Source organism: Terrapene carolina, unplaced genomic scaffold (genome assembly GCF_002925995.2).
Source record: "Terrapene carolina triunguis isolate 2854851 unplaced genomic scaffold, T_m_triunguis-2.0 Scaffold62, whole genome shotgun sequence".
In the NCBI taxonomy this organism is placed as follows: Eukaryota; Metazoa; Chordata; order Testudines; family Emydidae; genus Terrapene; species Terrapene triunguis.
Window position 1 is genome coordinate 7,773,357 of NW_020664413.1, and position 21,751 is coordinate 7,795,107.

General features: G+C 43.4%; 1 protein-coding gene across 1 annotated transcript in view; it reads right to left on the reverse strand.

Annotated features, from left to right (window-relative positions):
• Positions 1-3,100: 3,100 nt before the first annotated feature.
• The window catches only part of TFCP2L1 (transcription factor CP2 like 1), a 40,148-nt gene continuing 21,497 nt past the window's right edge, over positions 3,101-21,751 (reverse strand). The window contains exons 3-15 of the mRNA XM_024197599.2: positions 18,665-18,741; positions 17,137-17,242; positions 16,764-16,870; positions 15,935-16,087; positions 14,204-14,314; positions 12,279-12,370; positions 10,720-10,768; positions 10,529-10,622; positions 8,756-8,846; positions 7,915-8,015; positions 6,543-6,685; positions 4,100-4,151; positions 3,101-3,138 (exon numbers count right to left, since the gene is read on the reverse strand). Coding sequence (XP_024053367.1) covers positions 3,101-3,138; positions 4,100-4,151; positions 6,543-6,685; positions 7,915-8,015; positions 8,756-8,846; positions 10,529-10,622; positions 10,720-10,768; positions 12,279-12,370; positions 14,204-14,314; positions 15,935-16,087; positions 16,764-16,870; positions 17,137-17,242; positions 18,665-18,741 — 1,214 coding nt within the window. The remainder of the gene's footprint in view (positions 3,139-4,099; positions 4,152-6,542; positions 6,686-7,914; positions 8,016-8,755; positions 8,847-10,528; positions 10,623-10,719; positions 10,769-12,278; positions 12,371-14,203; positions 14,315-15,934; positions 16,088-16,763; positions 16,871-17,136; positions 17,243-18,664; positions 18,742-21,751) is intronic.

A 21,751-nucleotide genomic window follows, 5' to 3' on the forward strand; every position in this document is an offset into this window, starting at 1 on the left:
TTAGCTGAAGTTATATCTACCTTTAACTACAGCTTAGGATCCCACATCCCAGCAAGACCCAACTTTAGTTCCAAGAAGTTCCTAAACCCCCTTATCGAGCAGGAGAAAGTCTCAAGTGCACGGCATAGAGAATGGTTGTGTCTATGAGAGCTGAGCTTAGGATGACCCTCAGCATGCAAATGAATGTCCTACCTATGCTCTCCCCTCTTTGGTCTCACTGCAGCTAGTAGGCAGCAGTAGCATGCTGGCCACACAGCAGAGCTCTTCTGCAAGGAATTCTCCATCCCTTGCCCCCCTCCAGGAAAGTTGTGTTTTTCATTTCAAAATCAAAGACATTCCGTCCCCCTGACTTGTGCCCAGAGAAGTTCTGTGGCACTGCCTCAGATTCACACGTCATCTTAATCAAGGGGTCCATATAAGGGAGTGGAGCACTCAGACTGATAGAACTACGTGGCTCAGATCTTGCACCCAGGAAACAAGGGGCACAAGCAAAGTCCTCTGCTCCAATTTGAATAAAATTCATTCAACCAGAGTTTTGGCCACCTTTCTGCACAAAGTTTCAGCTGGGGCAGCGTACAAAGCAGCCAAGTGGGCAAGAGCAGGGCCTGTATTTGAAATGTTAATTAGCAGAGGGGGCTGGGAAATATCTGTAGTAACTGTTTTTGGGGCGGGGGCAGGAAGAGACAGTTTCTGTTAAAAAAAACAAAACAAAACAAAACAAACACCTTTCCATTGGAAAAGGTTGATTTCCCTCCCCCCCCCCCCCCCCATTTTATTTTATTTATTTAAAAAAAAAAAAAAAAATTGTTGTGTGTCCATTAGAAATTAATCAGTCTGCCAGGGTGCCCTGTATCCCCATTTTCCTCTGTGGGCTGGACTCCAGCCCACATTACATCTTCCATAATGCACTATGCCGCCACGCACGCCTCCCACTCCACCCCCACGGGCTAAGCTACTACACAATGCATCTTGGGAACTGGAGTCCAGCCCACAGGGGAGAAGTGGAACAGGAGGCACCTGAACTACAACTCATTTTGACAATGTTTTGACACTTCCAGTTTGAAATGTTTTGTTTCAACATTTCCAAAACGGCTGTTTTGAAAAACTTTTCATTCTGTGAAACGTTTTGTATTTCAACTGTTCAGACCAACTCAGGGCAAAAAAAACAAATGGCAAAGTCTCAATTGCCCACAGGAAAGAAATTCTCATTTTCAATCTGCTCTCCTAATTAGCCACCAAAAAGAGTGAAATGCAACAAGGGCCTGATCCAGCTTCAATTGAAATCAATGGGAGCCAGATCAGGCCCATAAAGATGAAAAGGAGAATGGTAGATACAGGCATGCAAACAGGAAGCAAGAATGACACAGCAGATGTCTGCGAGGAGCAAGTATTCGGAATGCCCCCTTACCTGATCTTAGATTCAAATAAACTGATTGCATAAACTAACGCGGCTACCCTGATACTTGATTGCATTTGCTACAGCAGATAGCTTATGTAGAAACCAGAAGCTACCACAACTAAAACCTAACATTTACAGCAAGTATCAGTTACCAAAAGCTTTCGTTGAATGGAATAAATCCAGAGTTAAGTTGTCAAGCGATTTAAAGTCATTCTCAAAAAACAATGCACTTGACTGAAGCTATTCTAAGCTAAAAAAAATATAGTGTAACTGTTCGCCTTGATTTGTCCTCATTTGCATCCTCCAAAAAAAATCATTGGATTGTATGTGTGTACATTTCCATCCATGTGGAGTCCTTCTGGCAGCATGCTAACATGGAACAATACACATTCATCTCTAGGAGCAACAGTGGAACAGATGTAGCTACCAAAAAAAAAAAATTTTTTTTTGAGAGCAGGTCTTACAGCTGAGTGAAAAAAGAGAGGGGGCAAATGGAGAAGAGGTCTAGAGCAAGCTTAGCAGGGTACCAAAAATGGAAATTAGCCCAGTATCTGCTGTGTTGTCAAATTGAATGGGAAGGCAGCAGGACCAAATGCTCACCAGGAGCACGGAGAAGGAGAGGAAAGTGTTGGTTGGTTGTTTTTTTAAAGAGGAAAGACAGAACAATGCAGTGTGAATCACAAACAGCCATAACGGACTGGTTATAGGAACACAGGATGGGATGCACGCAGATACTTAAATATTAATTGGGCCAGAAAACAAACGGACTTAGGCATCTAAAGATTCCACTTTAATTAAACAATGGAACAACTTCAACAGGAGAAACTGAGGGAACCACACCTCAGAATTTTCCATAACCTGGTAGCTAGGGACCTCACCTGAGAGAATCTGAACAGGGATCTTCCACGTTTCTGCCCCTCAGGATGAGGGGGGTGGCACTTGCACTGGGGATCTCCCACATCCTGTGAGAGTATCCAGGCTAACGATAAGGGAGGTCTTCCTCCCCCCCCCCCCCCCCCCAGCTGTTATGTTTTGGGTCCCACACAGGCAGCCAAACACCTGTGTTCCTCCAGTTTGTGGATCACTAGCCAAGATAGGTGCCTCCATGCAGCGTGTTGACTTTGTGGATCGCAGTCAAAGGTGCCTATCTCTCCCCATTCATTGTACAGGGAGCCAAGGTGTCTAAATTGGCTTTGTGGCTCGCAATGTTGTTCCAGGGATTTTCTAGGCACTATGACACTCAATGTTGTTACACCTACGCCCGTTCGTGGATCCCACCCATAGTCCTCTGTCTAGAAAGAGGATAAGAGCTTGTATCTGAGATGAGACTGGTGCTGAATGCAAGAGTACTCAGAAGGCACTGTAGATAAACCAGTTCCAGCCATGACAATTGCTTTTCATTTTGCATTTCCCTTTAGAAAAAGGCAGAAGTATCTGAGCAATAAGCAGGACCCTCAACAATTTAAAAGCCTAAATAGGAGGGAAGGGGTAGAAAAATACACAGACGCTCTGAAGATATTCTCATCTCCATTCGCAGAAAACCACTTGTCTACGAAGTTTGTTTTTCCTTAAGACCTTTGGTATTTTTCAGTTCATGGGAGCGCTTTATCCAGATGGATCTTCATGTTTCCAGTCTGGGTTGCAGCAATCTTGGTGAGGCATCGTAGTTTTAGGCTGTTACAGTCCTGCTAGGCCGAGTGGTCATTTTAAAATGATGTGGTAGCCATCGTTGCTTTCAGCTGTAATAGCAAAATGCTTTTCAGTGCAAAGATTATTGCGATTTATTTTATATAAAGAAGATGAAGAAATGTAACATTCTGGTCTTTCCTCTAATGCAGCTTACACTCTGCTACCATAACTGATTAATAAGGATTAATACTGAACGTTCATACAAAAGCATTTTTAAAAATGATTCTAATAGGCGATTACGGCTAAATTCTGATAATTTACACTAGTGATGTCAATGGACTTATGCCAAATTGGCACCAGTATAAACAGAGAATATGGACCAGATCCTCATCTACTGAAAATTGGCTTCCATGGAGCTAAGATGGTTTACACCAATTGAGGTTTGGGCCTTTGAATTCAGTGGCTTTATAATCCACCTAAATTCAATGTAACAGAGCAGAATTTAGTTTCAGATTTACACTGGTATAAGGGAGGGCAGAATTTGGCCCTAGTATTTATTTTTATGCATTCAGCTACCACTCCAGTTGTGCTTGATGCTAGAGATGCAAATCAGAAAAAGTCAGCCTTTTCCAGATAGCTTAGAAGGGATTCAAGACTTCAAATGCTTCATGAAGAAGTTGGTCTGAGGATTCATTTACCTGTGTACTCACTCTCAGATTCTTATCTCAGAGGATACAGTGGTTCTTCATAAAATAAAATCCTTCATTAAGAGGAATAATTACTTTACACCTCAGTTATGTCTAGGCTTATCAGAATATGGATTTAAATGTGGATGAGAGATATTTTAGTCGATTAATGCATTTGACTTTTGCAGTGTTATTTGCTACATATTACTTAAATTTACATGGCCAACAAAGGAAACCAAAGTTTCATTTACAGAACTTTTGGTTATTTATATCTGCCATATCCCACCTTTCCATTTCTCAATTTTTCCCCCCCATTCTTTCCCTGAAGGTCTTAGGCAGTTGAAAGCAATAGTATAAAACGGTAAGTAGCATCAGAATAGCATACCTTTTAATGTGCTGATAACAAAACAAGACTCATCCTGGAAGTTTTGCACCATCTGAATGGCAGGGAAAAAAACAAGAACAAAAATTCTTCATAACAGTTGGTGTTGTGCTCAAAATGTTAAGACAAGTTTTAATTCAATGCCCAATATAACTTTTAAAGGGAAGGTCAATTAACTGAGCATCAGATCTTACAAAGTACTGAGCATTTTGCCCCAATACAGCAAAGCAATTGAATATATGAGTAGTCCATTAAAGCCAATGGGACTAACTCATGCTTAAGTGTTTTTCTGGATCAGATCTATACTGCTCCTCATTTGCAGGATCGAGTCCAAAGATTACCACACAAATTCATTTTTTCCTGCTACATCAAGTCACCCAGTGCATCCCCACTCTAGATCGGGTGAGGGTCTGGCCCTTAAACTGGCCTACCTCCATTGACTTCAGCAGGTTTAGGCCAATTTACATCAGATGGGCTCAGGATCATAATGCAGGCTTATTATACATTTACTAGTTTTTCACCAGTCTATTTTTAAGTGTCCCAAGCACCAGGGCTTCTATAACTTCCTTGGGGAGACTATTCTCCCTCTCCAACAAGGCCTGATCTCGCACCACTAAAGTCAGTGGCAAACACCCTTTGAAGTCAACAAGGCCTGACAAGAGCCACAGATCTTACTGTCAGGAAGTTAAAAGTCCTGGATCATATCCTAAGCTGGTATAGTTCCATTGACTTCAGTGGAACTATGCCGATTTACAATTGCTGAGATATGGTTCCTTCTTTTAAAGTCTAGTTTACTAGTGAAATATTTGTCCAATGAAAGGACGCCGTTCAGTTAAGAGTAGATCATTGCTATCATTTCATTCTTTTGAATGAGGGGATGTTTGCTTCTAAAAAAAGGAAAAATGGAGTCCTTCCTGTACATACGGAATATCATTAATGTCCTTAAATAAAATAAGCTAGACAGCATACATCTGATTACTTTGCTTACATGTAACATTTGCCTGTTTCTTCCTCTCTGCAAGTAGACAATACACATACACCTTGACCAAAATCATATGAGAAACTCAAAGAGAAGAGTGAGATCTCTGCTGGTAGGGTTAGTAGCTAACCTAAGCAGAGCTAGTTACTCATGAGAAGCAAACAGATTTTAAAGAAAAGTCCAGCTTCCATTTAAATCGCCAAATATCTGATCAGGTTGGGCACAGAGTGATGAGCTCCTCTGGAAAAGTGTTACAACGGGAGCTGAGGCCCAGAGCTTGGAAGGCAGTTAAGTGCCTAACTTTTTGAGCTCTTTTGAGACTTTAGCTCCCATTGTGTGCTGAGCACTTGAAAAATCTGGCCCCTACCTGTTTAAACTTGACCCCAATGGCAAGCAGAGCAATTCCACTTCCATTCTCTTGAAGTTCTCATGCTAAGCTCCCTTTCCACCTCTGGTTCCCCTCAGGCTAAGTTAACTCCCCTACTCTCTCTCTCTCCCCCCACCCAAATTAGACTCCACTGCACTGGGTGTGTGTGCACCTAATGATGCATGAAGTACATTAACTCAGTGCCTCTCCTTTGCATCACTTGTGCCTCTCTGCCACTAGAGCACAAAAGACCAAAAATAAAGTAACAGATATTGTTAATAAGTAACTTAAGTATTTAATTAAGGCCCCTCACACCAGAGGTAGTTGAGGCAATTCCCTCCCTCACAGGTTGCCTCAAAGCACTTCATGCTTATTAAACGCTGAAGGTTTCTGATTTAATCGGGGTGAAATGGCAAGGAGACTTTCAGAGTAAGCATTACAGGCTTAAATTTAGGCCCCATTTGAGTCCCGCTCTCTGCTTCGTTTGCTTTAACAACGTTCCTTTCAGGTGTAGTGCCAGTCCATCTAAATGAAGCTCCTTAAGTGATTCTGGCGCATGAAAAGAGTAAGTCATTTAGAGAAAGAAAGAAGAGTGGGGCAATTCACTATGAAGTGCTTGTGTAAGCAGGGAACTGCCAAGAATTCAGGGACATTGTTACATACACCTAGCAAGCAATGGCTTTGGCTCAATGTCTGCAGCCATTGGCTAAGACGGAAGAGTGACTGGCAAGTGATTTCCGGGTGCCCAACCTTAAAGAGCCTGATTTTCAGATCTGGTACCCAAAAAGTTACCACTTTTGAAATTCACTAATTCATTGGAATTAAGATATATTTCATGCTACAGCAAATATCACTTAAAAGGAACTTCTCTTAAGGAGAAAAAAGGAGAGTTGTATGGCTAAATTCTTTGATTTAAGACTCAAAAATATCTTGGACTAGTGTGATAGTTAAACAAATTTTTTAGGCTTAGTAATCTTGACTAGTTCCCTTGGAGACTCTTACATAGTTTTAAAGGTCAGCCTAACTATAACAAAAGAAAGTCAGGCAGCTGTCTTGAACTCTGATACTTCATACCAGATGTGTTTGCTTTAGCCCCTTACCTCATTGCTCACTAATACATGGATCCCTGTAGGTCCTTGCCGATAGATCCGATTTATCTGCTGTGGGGAAATGCTATACAAGTTTGCAATCTTCTCAATTAATTCCAGGGTTGTCAGCTCTTCCAAGAAGACTGCATGATATACTGCAATAATTAAGGGAAACAAGCCTTTATACATACAACCAAAAAGCTTGACTTCGATGAATGAATTGGATATAAAAGATCAAGCGCTAGATCTGGAGCTGGTGTAAGTTAGCATAGTGCCTTTGAAGTAGCACCAATTTATACCAGCTAAGGATCTGCCCCAAAATGGCTAATATTTATTTCTCTGCATGTAAGAATGCAAGGAAAATCTAGATAAGTTTTGGCCCAGATTTGCCTGCAGAAAGATTCAAGAACTGCCAATAAAACCACACATCGCAAGACACTAAATGAAACACCCTTTATACGAGTGCTAGTTGATTTTCTTAGAGAATCGTGTGATTCTGCTGACCCCATTTTGACACTTTGGATACATCTGAAAGAGAATTAGTTTGAGCCACAGGAAGATGAATGAGTTTCTATGTTATAAGAAAAAAGCCTAGCACACGTGTAGTTCTTTGCCTGCATAGATCTCGAAGAAGAACCCAGAACAGAACCTGGATCTCCTGATGCCCAATCCTGTGGCCTATCCTCCAGGCCCCACTACCCTCTGGCATTTCTGCCTGTGCCATTCTCAAAAGGGCAGAGTCTTGCATCTGTTCTTCAAATTCTATTAACTGAAACGGTTGCCTAAAGTACAATGGTTGCCATTAAAAAGTCAACATCTCCTATATGGTGTTATCAGTTACTTCCTATTTTACATGCGAGGTGATAACTGCAGTAGATCAGATACCAATGGGTGGTAACGTTTGACAATGTTGATTTTTAAAAAGGGTAAAGGGGCCACAATCTCCCTTCCATCAAAGGGCTTGAAGGGGGCCAAGGAGAACCCCTGAAGTGGGCAGGGCCGGCTTGAGAGAGGGCATGGCCAGGACAGCTGGGAGAGGATGCACTGATTCAACTGGTCTCCTCCGTGGCATTCCATTGTAGGGGCTCCTGTGGAGCCACTAGCAGAAACTGCCCTGTGTTGATGGCTCCCTTAAGGGAGGGTGGCAGTGCAAACATCACCTGCCTTTCCTGAATAACCCTCAAGTCAGCACAAGTTGCATCTCTGTGGCAGGCAGGATGCTGTCTGTGCTCCATGCCCTTGTGGACCCGAAGCCAACCCAGTGGAATTACAGCTGGGGTGAACCACTGTTAACTTTTCAGACATGGAGCAGTCAGATGTGGAGCTCAGAACCAACGCATCTCATCAGACTAGCACTTATGGGAGCAGAGATCAGGACACTTACCACACAGATTACCATCTCCATTCTCTCGTTTTTGGTGCAGATGAGACCTGTTCTGCTCTGGTTCTTGACAGACATAAATTGTCATTTTAGGCCTTACGTTTCTATGGGTTTAAAAACAAAAGTGAAATTCTTTGTTATTAGACTGTGTTGTTGGTGTGAACCGGTCCACAATGCACTGGAACAGCGGTGGTGGACTCATTTGGGTAGTACATAAAAAGCAGTTAAGGGGAATCTTGACACTAGCATTGCAGAGGAGAGGAGATGTGCCCGGAGATTTGGTAACAGAAGCTTGCTAACCCTGGGAGATGATGGAATTGGTGCTGAGCAGCCTCGACTCCTATGAAGCAAATAAGATTGAGGGTGCTCAGCACCACACAGGAGGCCCTTAGTACATAGAAGGCTAAAGCCCTCAGTTACTGACTTGAACCCAGCCCAGTCGGTTAGTGAGTGTAGCCACTGCCTCCTGATGAGGGTTAGGAGGCATTTGTGGGCTCAGTCTTTTTAGTCCATTCAAACCTTGGTTTCTGCTGAGACAGGCAACACAGGTACCAGATGGGATGTGAACATGTCTCTACTGGGAAACACATTGAGACCACTAACTGATTCCAAACAGACCACTGAAGAACCACATTATGCTAATGGTCACTCATCTCTGACCTAGGCAGTATTCAAACCCATACCTTAGGGTGAATAGCCCACTGCCAGCCCCTTGAGTCAACCAGACTCTAAGGAGACCTACTTCGAGGACTTTACAGAGGCGCTGTAACCAGACACACTGAATTAACACTGGAAGCACCAATGGATGCTGCAATAGTAGTATCTGGAAGAGATAGGTACAAACCTTCCTTTGATTGCATTAAAGAGCCGAATTCCATCAGCAGGCCCACAGATCTGAACAAAATCTTCTTTGGACATCTTCAGTAAGTCAGCACCTAGACATTTCGAGGTTATTTTTAGAGGTTAAACAAAACAAAAGAGCTTCCAAATAATCAGAAACATGTACAGCTGGACCTGTTAAGAGATGCTGGATTAACAGTTAACATTCCCAGGGTGTGCACTGCAATCGATCCCTTCACAACAGATTTTCTGCAAGTCCACAGAATGGCCAATGATGAGCAGTGGTCCAGAGGAAGTGCTTTCAACTGCCACATGCACAAGCTAGACTGAGTTCCTGGTCAGTGGGCCAAAATCTGCTCTCAACTACATACGTCAATGCGGTTTTAATGGAGTAACACGAAACAGCATTTGGCCATGCAACCCTTGCTGACCTAGATGGCTAGGGCTGGTTATGAGTAGAAGACCTAGCTTTCCTGCTGCACAGGAACATTTTAACATGTCTTCTTGTTGACCAAGATTGCGGAGGCCTTAAACTCAACTTGATGACATTTCTGTTTGTCTGTCTGCAACATAACTTTTGAATGCCTCATCTGACCAATTTCAATGTTTCAGAGAACATGCTATTCAGCATTGTTGGGGCCATGTCAGTCCCAGAATATTGGAAAGAAAAGATGGGTGAGGTGTAATCTCTCTTATTGGATCAATTTCAGTTGGTGAGAGAGACAAGAACTTGGATATTGGATTTCCCCTATTCATTTTTGGGGAAAAGGGGGGACACATGGACCCCCTGCCTTCTGATTACCACAGCCACAACTTCAAGCATCTCCACAATTATCTCTAGATCAAACATCGGATTGATGGCACCCATTAATACCATCCAGCATAACAATTCCCAATCTCTCCCCAGCCTCCTAATAGAGTTGGACTCATTGACACCTTGACAAACTGAATGGATTTATCTCCCAGATTAGCAATGGTGGGGAAGGGGAGAAATGGGGTGTACACACAGGCACTGGCACGTGGGGGGAGAATGGAGGATTGCACGGGAGGCACACAGAGCCCCTCATATTGGAGGGAAGGTTGGAAAAGAGGTGCACACAGAGCTGCTAGCATACGGGGTGGGGGGGGGAGGGAAGTGGGTGACCCGGATATGAGAGAGGGAAAATGGGAGGCACACAGAACCCATCAGGGTGGGGAGGAAGGGAGATGGGGAGAGAAGTTGCAGAGAGTCCCTGAAACAGAAGAAGTTGGGAGGTTGCCCCACAGGGAGCTTGTGGTTGGGGAGACAGAGGGAACCAAGGAGCCCCGATATGTCCAATAAGCTCAGCCTTCACAAGCTACAAAGTGTGTCACCTCCTAGTATGTACCTTTCAGATACTCACGGTCAGTTCCTTCCTTGAACGCATGATGAAAGTTAGCTTAAATTGGAACAACCCACGCACATTTCGTGCACCAATGAGAGAGAGTAGAATTTCAGTGACCGAGATTTTCAAAACCAAGTTGCCCAAAATTAGACTTCAAAGCCCAGATTTTGGCACCTAAATGAGTGGCCCAGTTCACACAAGTGCTGAGTATTTAAGCAGCTCCTATTAAGATTATATAGGGACTTAGGAACTTAACTTTAGGCATCCAGTTTTGGAAACCCTGACCAATCTTTTTTAGAGGTTCGTCCAAACCCCCGCTCACCGTTTTCTTTGACAAACGCTACCAACCTCCAAAGAATGATCCACGCTTGTACCAGAAAAACAAAACAAAAACACGGACCACTTAAACTCACCCGAGAAACTTGAGAAGAGTCTACAGAATGGAGAAAACCTATTACGATGAAGCCACTGCTGGACATCTTGAATAGAAGCAGAGGGAAGGAGGTGCTACATTGCAAAAAGAATAAGAGGGTCTTGAAATGAACTGTTCAGCAGTGTCCTAAAAAAAGAAAAGCACCACATTAACATGATCTCAAATACTTACATCGTTGCTGGGAGGCAGGAGCTCCACTTGGTGGGTTGGAGAACTGTTGCTAAAAAATTGTATAAAGCAGGAAGAGAAAAAAAAGTTATTTTAAAATTGACATTGAAAATTGTTGGTTGTCTTTCCCCACCCCCCAACCCCTTGTCTTGACTGTCAAGAATTTTATGTCAAGTTGACATTTTTTCCCCCTGATTGGATCAGTTATTTTTTAAATCGGTTTGGGCAAAATTCTGCAAGTAAACTTCCATTGACATTGCCCCTTTGTTGTTGCTTTACAAATCCATCTGGATGGAAAGCAGATGGACTTTGTGGGAGGAAAAGTTAGTGCCTTCTAATCCCTCTCCGCAAGATCTTGCATTAACTCCTTGAGAGGAATGTGTGCCAAGAAAAAGTGGTGGCGGGAAGTGAAGGGAGGAGAGGTCCATCAGATTTAATAATCCTACTACCATGGAATTAATCTTCAGCAGGTTGCAGAAAACAAATCATGTTTACTCTTAAATGTCACAGTTATAGAATAAAGCTAACCTTGACCCTGAACATATCATCAGTTGCACACATGCACTCCCATTGGCTTCACTGGAGTTTGCAGAGGTGCAACTGAGGGCATGATCAGGCCCCTTAAGCTCTGTACTGAACCAAAACATCACAGCAACTGTGAGTGCACTGTCAGGTCTCCCACATACTGGGAGGAAAACTCTGCTTACCACATTGAGTTCAAACTTTTCAGCTGGGCAAGTCTCTATCCTCAAACCATTCATGCTAAGAGGGTCTGACCTGCCAATGCAGGCTGGGCACAAACATTTTATCATCCCTGGGCCAAGCCATCAAACTCCCAGGGATGTTCACAGGAGTTTGCCTGCGCAAAAACGGAGTAAAGAAGGACCCCATGATTTGACCCCAGTGTTATTATTTTAAACAGGGCAAATTGTATTTGAACAGTGTTAGCCCAAACTGGTTTAAACCATGTTTCAAACAAACATGTTTTATCCTCCAGGGTGGACTGGGCCTTAAAAAAAAATGCTAAAGATTTGCCTATAGAGCTAATTATTTACCTTTGAATAGAAGTGAGTGCTCAGAAGAGAGTTATCAGCTAGCATGCTAGTGTCTATTTTTGCAGTCTGAATATTTTCCCCTCCCTCACGGGGCCTAAGTCTGTCAGTGCAGAGCAGAGATATCATCAGGCCTGTTTACATACATTAAATTTAAAATGAGAACACTAGATAGCCGTTATAAACACTTAAGACCTAACACTGCCCTCACTGATGTACAGAGCAGAACTTTCACTGACCATCCCATAGTGTCTCAGTGTAAAATATTATTCCCGTCCCCTGCCCAATACAGCACACAGATCGGGAATGTGTAATCAGACTGTTAAACTGCAAGGAGGTGGGAAATGCAGCCAGTTCCTTCCGGGAATTCTTGTGGGAAGAGTGGACTTTAAAGCTGGAATAAGCACTGAGCTCCAGGCTAAGCTGGTTCTTGATTTATTATACGGTATCAAACCAATGCACGCACACACGCTACACGCCAACTGAGAAGAGAAAGCATTTATTACATACCCATCTCCAAGGCTGAAGCTGTTTGGAGAACTGTTGTAACTTGGAGATGGAGCGTTGCTCACTTGATAAGGCAAATCTGGCCATGGAGAACACTGTAAAAACAAAGCCAATGGGGACACTGAGCAAGGCAGGCTTAAATAGGGGGCCTGATTCTTCCCTCACACCACATACGGCACTGTCACTCCATTAAGGTCAGCAAATTACCCCTGCTGACAGGAGGAGCAGGCCTAGTGATCTATACTCTGCATTGCAAGAGGACTGAGGCGGTACCAAATTAGTTCTAATGGTGCTTTCTCCATATATTCCTTTTCAGAAAGCCTGTCCCAAACTAACACTGAGCCAAACTGTGCTCTTCCTTACATCTGGGCAACACCAATAAATCAATTCTCACTGAAGGCAGGATTTGGCCTGAAATTTCCCAGCTGCCAGATTCTGGTCTCAATTATAAATCCCAAGTAACTCCAGACTAGAATGACTAATTAGATGAGCCACAGGCACATCAGTGGAGTTACGTCAGGTTTCTACCAGCGTAAGAGCAGAATTTGGCCTGGTCCATTCAAAAGTATCAACAAAGGAAGTCAAGTTTATAAATACAGGCTATAGGAAAACCTAAGGCAGGCACACAAAAGGCTACCAAAAACCACTGCAAACATAGGCCTGATTCCACACTCAGTTGCACTGGTGTAAATCCAAAGTAACTTTACTGAAGCCAATGGAGTTGGTTACAGTGATGTAAATCCAGAACAACAACAACAGACTCTGGCCCTGTAGTCAACCTGTTAAGAGCCCATGACTATACTATGCAGTGTCCCTGTTTGCAGTGATAAAGCAGGAGACAATCTGTGGCATTCTTGGAGTTTTATCACCTCCACAAACATAGCTTTAAACAAATATTTAACTCGTTGGCAACCAGGGCTAGAGGATTTCCTGATTCAATGTGTTAAAGTGCACTGGTACTAACAGCAAGAGCTCTGTATCTGCCCATGCTGTAGGATTAGGTTTCTCTGCACAGCAGGGTCTTGCTAGCAAAGGCTACTAGATTATAGGACAAATTATATGGTATTTGATTATTCCAAGTAACTGTAGACCAAAAACTGTTCTCCTAGGGAACGGGGAGAGCTTATTTAAAACAAGCAAAAAGAAAATTAAATCGTCTTAAGGAGTTCCAGTGAGACACTGTTTAAATAAAAAAAAACTTGATCTTCCCATCAGCGGCAGTTCCAGGACTAAAATGCCAGCCTGTAGAACATTCCCATAAGGAAGGTGGTACCTGACTCCTAAACAGATTATAAAGGTGCCCTTGGCTGGTGCTTCTGCAGCCCAATACAGGTTATGCACAAGCTTTAGTGCACAGTGTAATCATGATGTTAAAAAGAAGAAAAAGTAGATCTCATATGACCCATACCACACACACAACATTCTTCAAACGTGAGCCCATCGTAGAGTGAAGCTAGCAAAGACCAAGCTCACTAGAATGGCTTGTTCTAAAGGACATCCATGAAGGAAAGGGAATTGCCAATTGGATCAGACCATCTCTTCCAGCATCCTGTCAGACTCCACCCAGTACCAGATGGTTCACAGGGAAGTGTAAGCCACATGTATGGGACACTTATTTGGAGGGGACAGTTCAGGGGGTGGTGGGAGGTGAAAGACAATCGCTCCTTAACCCAGTTAATGGCTGGTTTATGCTCTAAAGCATAAGGGTCCAATATTCCTTATAAACTTTAGTTCCATCTAATATAGCTTTTTATGAAAAGTCTAATCCCTTTTATATAGTTTCATTAAGCTCTCAGTCTCAATGAGACCTTGCCGAGTGGATCCCCACAAACTCATTCAACCCAGTGCAGAAGTCATTCCTTTTGTCATTTTAAGTGTGTGGCCCGACATATTAAACCAGTGTGCTGTACATGACTGAAGCATCTTACCTCTGTGAGAATGGTCGTATCATAGGAGGGCTGGTATTTCTCCTTCTCTTGGGCAGTCTTCTTCTCCATTTTCTCTCGGTCAGTTTTCTGCTTTCTGTCAGCTCCCTTAGGCTAGAAGCACAGAGCACAAGCTTTTCCTTATGCCTCGCTTCACAGGGTGGGTAACAGGGGGCCATAGGTTTCATCTGATCTGTGCACAAAAGCCTCATTGACATCAATGGGCTTTCTATACATGAAACAAGGGCAGGATAAGGCCTCTATTTTCCAAGCAGCAGTTCATAGAAAAACCTCTACTGTATCTACAACATCCTTTGTTAATATTGCCATGCCTGTAGCATTTCCTAAACATGTTGAGTGCTACACAAGCTGTTTGCTTTCACAGGATTTGATACTATTTTAGAGCCTGAATCTCTGATGGAGGAACACACTTCAATGAACACCTGTGTTATTTCTCCAGGGACTGTAGATGTTATGAAAGCTAAAGAGGGGTCAGAGTGGATCACCAAATCCAGCCCCCATGACCCCCTCCAGGCTATGGGGAAGTTTAGATTCAGAGCTAACAAACCCTGATCACCAGTCCCGAAATGGATTCGAGTACCTGCTCATTCCAGGTTTGCCAAAAAGCTTCAAACATAAACAGAGACCAAGAACTAGGCTGCCCATCTTCCTCTCCGTTGTGTGGCATAGAGGAGAACTACTTGCAACATTTAAGGCCCTTCTCGAGGGCTTATCTGAGAGTAGTCTAGGGAGTCGTTATTCTCCTCCGCTACTCAGGAAGAGCTAACTAAAAACTAACTAAACTAAAAAAGGAGCCAGATTCTGCTCTCAGCTCTATGGGTGTAAATCGAGAGCATGCCACTGAAGCCAGTGAAAACACTCTGGATTTATACAATGTAATAGATCAGGGGTCTCCAATGCGGTGCCTGCGGGCGTCATGGCGCCCGCCGGGCACCCTTGTGCGCCCGCCTACTGGCCGCCAGAAAAGCAGCCGCCAAAATGCCGCCAAGAAGCGGCAACGTCAAGAAGCGCTACCGCCAAAATGCGGCCGAATTTTGGCGGCGACGCCTCTTAACATTGCCGCTTCACGGTGGCATTTCGATGGCTGCTTGTCTGGCGGCTACGGTCCTCGGCGGCTAGTCATCCGGCACCCGCCCCATGGAACGGGTTGGGGACCACTGTAATAGAGCAAAGGTTGGCTTTGGTATCTTAACAGGCAGTGACAGAAGTTACCAAGTGCCGGGACTGGAACAGGTAGAATATACACACCATCTCTATGGCTAATTCTTTCCCGCTATTGGTGACTCAATGAGCAATATCTTTTACGGTTGAAGAGACTCTGATATGAGAGCTCTATTCTGTGCATTGGTGCCTTCCAAAGGAGCTGTTAGCCCCTCCAAGCAGAGTTGATTGTTTAAAAATCCAGAGAACAGAAAGGACTGAGATCTGGGCAGATCTCTGTCTGAGTGCATGAAGCCGGTCCACTGAACGTAGCTAGCTGTGCAGTGCACTTTGAGATCTCTGTTGCTTGGTGTGCTAGGATGTTGTGCCTTTTCCATAACGGGTACTACTGATAAGAGTACGAGCGCCACCTGTTTAATACCTTTATTCTTTTGCTTTATTGTAATGCCTGAAATACTAACAAACATTTTTAAAACCTTGCACACAGCAAGAGCAACATTCCCCGTGTCTCGAACTCCAGAGAGAATTTGGGAAAACCGAACTAGCCCATACCTTGAACACTTTGATCTGGCAGCTTGCAGAATGCAAGTGTTCGGTATATTCGCCATTCTCATTCTGTTTAAATGTGTCGATTTGTATCCTGAAGGGCACCCCTTTCTCTCCACCATGTTTCCTTGGCGTAAATTCTGTGCTGATACAATGTACCTGGCAAAACAGAAGCTGTCTTTATAACTAGAGATGGCTCAAAATTGCAAAAGATCTGAATTTCAAGCCCCCGAAGTTCAGGGGTATATGCAAGTGTGGGTTTCAAGTTTAGTTCCGGCCCATCTCTTATTTTCTGGAGGAAACATAGAAAGAGTTCAGAACAAAATAAAGAGAATTCAGAAGAGTGACAGGACAAGCAGCCTGGAGAAAAACTGAACATATAGAAAAGCAGGCTTTGGTGTCGCATACATACAGATTTAAAAAAAATAGATACTTGATATTAAGGATGGGAAAGCCCCATGAAGTCTGAGATTTTGCAGACACTGAGCCATTTGGGGTGTTTGCAAAACTAGAGTTTATGGCCTTTCCCCCCCCATAAATGAAACCCATCTTTAAGAGAAGAGTGGATATTTAAAGAGACATACAGATCATTCTACCTACAACAGGGCCTGTGCTATGTGTTAAGAATAGAAGATGCAGCCCCACCCCCAAAAAGCTAAATTGGCACACCTGAGTATCCTATAAATAGGACATCAATGCACACACTCATCGATGGAGTACGGGTATTTTCCTTAGTATATTTCTTTCCCACACCTCAGATAGTTTTTCAGTCTCTGTGTATCCTTATTCCATCATACCATACCATTTACTGCATGCAAATCCATTCATTCCTTACCTGAATGAATGCAGATGCTCTTTTGGACGGATCCCACAGAAATTCAACAGTGTTTAGCTGGGTCGGGCTGGCCCTGGGATCTAAGATACCGACTGACAGTGGGATATCTGTAGAAGAAAACCCCTAAAATTTTAAAAATATTAAATTGAAGACAACCAACCAAGTTTTCATACAATTACCAGACTCATTTGAAAAGCCAAGACAACCAACGAGGTATCCAGTTTAAACCAATGCAGCTGTGGTTTCTTTCACCCCTCCCTGCACATGCACACACCATTACAATTTTTCTAAAAAAGCAAACTCTGAAAAATCCTTCACGCAGCTCACAGCCAGCTCCAAACACTTTATGGGAACCATAATGAAATAATCTCACCTATATCAAGGATGCGGTCCCCAGGCCGGCTCCATCTCCAGCCCTCCAGCTGCTGGTGTTCTGTGTATTGCAGACGCCGATCATGGAAAACCACCCGAAGGATGCTCTGTTAAGAGAGGAGGGCAAGATGAATTAGGGGAGCCAGAAGCCCTTTTCCGGAGAGGAGTTTGGTTTCCCAGTGTCAGAGATGGGGGTCTGATCTGTTCCTTCTCCATGTGTCCAACTCCCATCGAGGAGGAGATCAGAGTGTCCCAATGAAAGCCACCCATCTCCATTTATGTCAAATTCCATTGAGAGATGGTTCATCAAGGCAATGCTCTCTTTGAACTTCAGAGGCCTTGTCAGTGGGAATTTTCCTTGATTCCAGCAATCGACGGCCAAGCCATTGATGTAGGGTTTGCCCCAGTGCACCTCTTCCAGTGTAGACTACGAAAGCCTGTTTGCACCAGCAGAGCTTGCTCCCCTTTCACTTCAGGTTTGAACTGGTGCAGCTACATCAATGGCCAGAGACCAAATGGCCAGAATCAGGGCAAATGCCCAATGCAGGCAAAGCCAAAGAGACTTTGTACTAATGTATTGCTTTGCAAATGCAAAGTGCTGCACTACCACAAGCTAATTATCCCTCACCTCCCAGTTTCCAAGTCCATTGTCTTGCTGTTGCCATCCATTCAGAATGGAAGTGAGAGATTAATTTTGCATATAACATTAGAGAAAGGCCCAAACCAAAACCTAGATCCAAGCACTTGCTTGCTCTCCTAGCAAGAGAGCGTGTGTGCAAATCTGAACCCAGAGCCACGTTTTATAAATCCTTCCTGTCGTGGGCTGAATAAAAACATGGAATTCAAATATGCTTGAACTTTGGAGATGGTCTAAATCCAGATCTGGATCCAAATTTTGCAAATGGCCCTTCTCTAATGAAAATCCCTGGATCACAACCACAAGAATTTGGGCAAGGAGGGCTTGAAACCAGAACCAAGATCTGGATCCAAATTTTGCAAAATCCCTGTATTTGTAAAATCCAAACCCCCGAGTCAAACAACCCAGAACTCAGGAGGTAGTTCTGTATGTTGTGGGTTGAGTCCACCACGAATGTAAACTTGAGCTGTGTAAGACCTGTGTGAGAAAGCTATGTGCAAAGCTGGAGTCCTCCTTCTGAACACGTATCTGAGCCCAGGTGCGTTGAACCTGGGGTTGGTTTATAGCTTTGCATGGGTTAAGCCAGTAGATGAAGTGACGCTCAATGGTTTCAGCCCAGTTTAGCTTTGAATTTTGGGATTCATCTGAACCCAAAACTCAGAGTGGAACTCTGAGGGCATGATTGTAACCAAAGCAAAGGTTTAGATGAAACCCTGCAAAGCAAAACTGCACAGGCAGCTCTAACCAACTCAGGCATTAGGCCTTCAGTCCTGCTCCCATTAAAGTCAATGGCAAAATATCTCCCATTGTCCTCCATGATAAGCACGGTCAGGGCCTTGATTTGTGTCTGTATGTAGTAGCAGGAAGAAAAGAAATCTATATTTCTCCTTACCTTTACATATTTTGTGTTTAAATCTTGAAACTCTCCCAATTTCCTATTCTCAAGTAGACGGATTTCATAAGACTGACCTAGAGTTTAAGGAAACATTTCCAAGGTGTTTAACATGTTGTAGCAATGAGAGAGTCATGCTGGCATTCATGTTGCTAATAAAGCATAAGACTGATCAGGGAAGGGTCATTCTTGGCAACATAATTCGTTTGTCCCATTAATGAGTGGGCATTAACGCAGGGCAGAAATTTGAGGGGAAGATGGTCCTGTGGTTAATGCCCTGGAGTGGGCATTAGGAGATTTAGGCTCATTTCCCAGCTCTGCCACAGACTTCTTGTTAGACTCTGGGAAAGTCACTTAATCTTTGTGCTGTCATTCCCCACATAAAATGGGGACAATAGCACTTATTCCTTTGTCTGTCTTGTCTACTTGGTCTAAGTATTGAAGTCTCTTACTATATGTATGTACAGTACCTAGCACAATAGGGCCTCTGAGCTCTACTAGAATGCCAGGGATAATAATCTGAAGCTGATCTTGCTTTCCTTATCATGAGCGTCAATAGGATTTTTGGGTGCCCAGGGATCACAAGATTGGGCTTGATTGTGGCCTTCCACCATACAGAAATTAGCTCTGACGCTTGTTCGTGCAGGACCAGCGGTGATGGTTTTCTATCACTGTGAGGGATTCAAATCCAAGTATTGGTTTCTTCCATATTAAGAAATTTGCTGATAGTCATATATGCTGATGCTATTGTCTGGACCTGGTAAGCCACCTGGACATAAGGTACCAGAACCTGGACCGTGCAATGAACCTTTTGTGTATAACCCACTCTGTGTAATAAACCAGTGCCTGAACAAGGGCAGAACACGATCAATACAATAAATGAAGGGAGTAGCTACACAATAGCTGGTTTTTCCAGTTTATCTTGCTGCCCCCTACCCACCCCCTTTAGTGAAGAATGCAGATCATCCTAGAACAAGGCAATCTGAAATGGTGATTGGTTCAGATTTTCTAGCTTAACCAAGGTCATTTTAGCACTGATCGGCCAAAAGACTGCATAGCAGATACATCTGCCCCCAAGCAGCTGCCACTGGTAAAGGAAAAATGCTACGTTTCTGGATCCAAATCTGTAAATAGCAGTAGATTTAGGATAGCAGAACTAATGGAAAGATATTGCATTAGAACAGGGTTCCTCTTGGGAATTGCAGCATTGCAGGTTGGCAATGTCACTGGAGTGCTGGGATAGTCCAAGCTTATTCTGCTGTCTGGAAAAAAAAGAGTAGAGAGGCCATATTCTATCTTCAGTGTTTGCACACCACTCCCACAGATGTCAATGGGAGTTCCACAAGCAGGCTATGACCCTTGAATCCAACAACTGGCTAAAGGAGAAAAGGAAACCACATGTAGCTACAGATTAGTTACTTGGTGCTAGAAATATATATAAATCTCAGCCCACATTTTGCAAAATCCACCATTTTTACTTCCAAGGAGAACTATATTTTGTGGCAAAACAGACTGTTGGACTGAGAGGATGGTGTCTGTAAACCAATAATCCCAGCACGCAATGCCATGAGACATCTTGTGTTCGTACCAAGGAAATAGTCCATTGAGTATTCTCTTGATCAGGAATATAACTTTATTCACATGGCAATTTCAGAGAAATTTAGTTCACTGAAACACAACAGAAATGCCACGTGTCTTGTACAGATTTCATAACAACGCTACATAAGCATGTGCTTGACTTTAAGAATGTGAGTAACTCCACTTTCTTCATTGGAACTTAAAGCACTTAAAGTTAAGCACCTGCTTAGTGCTTTGCATGATTGGGACCTCACTTTCCTCAGACATTCCTGGAATTCCAACCAGACAAAAAAAAACCCCAAGGTTCATTTACAGAAAATTCAGTAGTTTACTAGAAGACACAGACAAGTAATTGCACGTGGCAGGGAGATGAGGACGTGACCATAAATGGGAGGGGAGATGAGCCAAGATGATCTTTCTGTTAAGGTGAATGCTATGAGAGTGTGAGAACCCTCCCTTTAAGTGCCCTACGTAACCTATCAAGTGTTTATGCAAAGGCACTGGCTCTGCGTAAGCCAAATTGTTACATTTTTTTTTTCTCTTACTTAATTGGCCTCTCAGAGTTGGTAAGACAACTCCCACCTGTTCATGCTCTCTGTATATATATCTCCTCAATATATGTTTCACTCTATATGCATCCGAAGAAGTGGGCTGTAGCCCACAAAAGCTTATGCTCTAATAAATTTGTTAGTCTCTAAGGTGCCACAAGTACTCCTGTTCTTTTTAATAAGAACAAAATACTCACAGGGCCCAATTCAGATACCATTTACACTGGTATAAGTCAGGTTTATCCCAACAAAACCCATGGTGTTACATGGGGGGTGGGATAGTTCAGTGGTTTGAGCATTGGCCTGCTAAACCCAGGGTTGTGAGTTCAATCCTTGAGGGGGCCACTTAGGGATCTGGGGTAAAATCAGTACTTAGTCCTGCTAGTGAAGGCAGGGGGCTGGACTCAATGACCTTTCAAGGTCCCTTCCAGTTCTAGGAGATAAGATATCTCCATTAATTTATTTATTAGCGTAAGCCCCCAGCTGTTCCCACTGCTGTTATTTCATTACAGCAACACAGATTTTTGACAAAGCCAAATGGAAATAATTGGTCCATCAAAGATGGCGCTGTTTTGGTCTAACTTTCATTGGTAGCATGACTTTACACATCTCATTGCCTCAATGGATTTAGCTCCTCTCAGATCCCTCTTGTACTTACAGAGCTTTACTGTGCAAATATTAACCCAATTAATCACCACACAAAGCCTACTTTATTATTTGAGAGACCACACACTTCTCTAGAGGTAGAGGGTCTTTCTAGCCTCATTCTACATATGGGGAACTGCAATAGAAAGGCTAAGTGACTTGATCAAGGCCACAAAGTACCCAGTGCCAGAGCCAGGACTAGCACTAAGTAGTTTCTTGTTCTCAGTCAAATGCTCAGGGTACCGGACAGCTTGACACTTGGTGGAATATTTGCTATGGGTTCTCCCATCAGCCTCTATTGTCCAGCCTTGGTTTA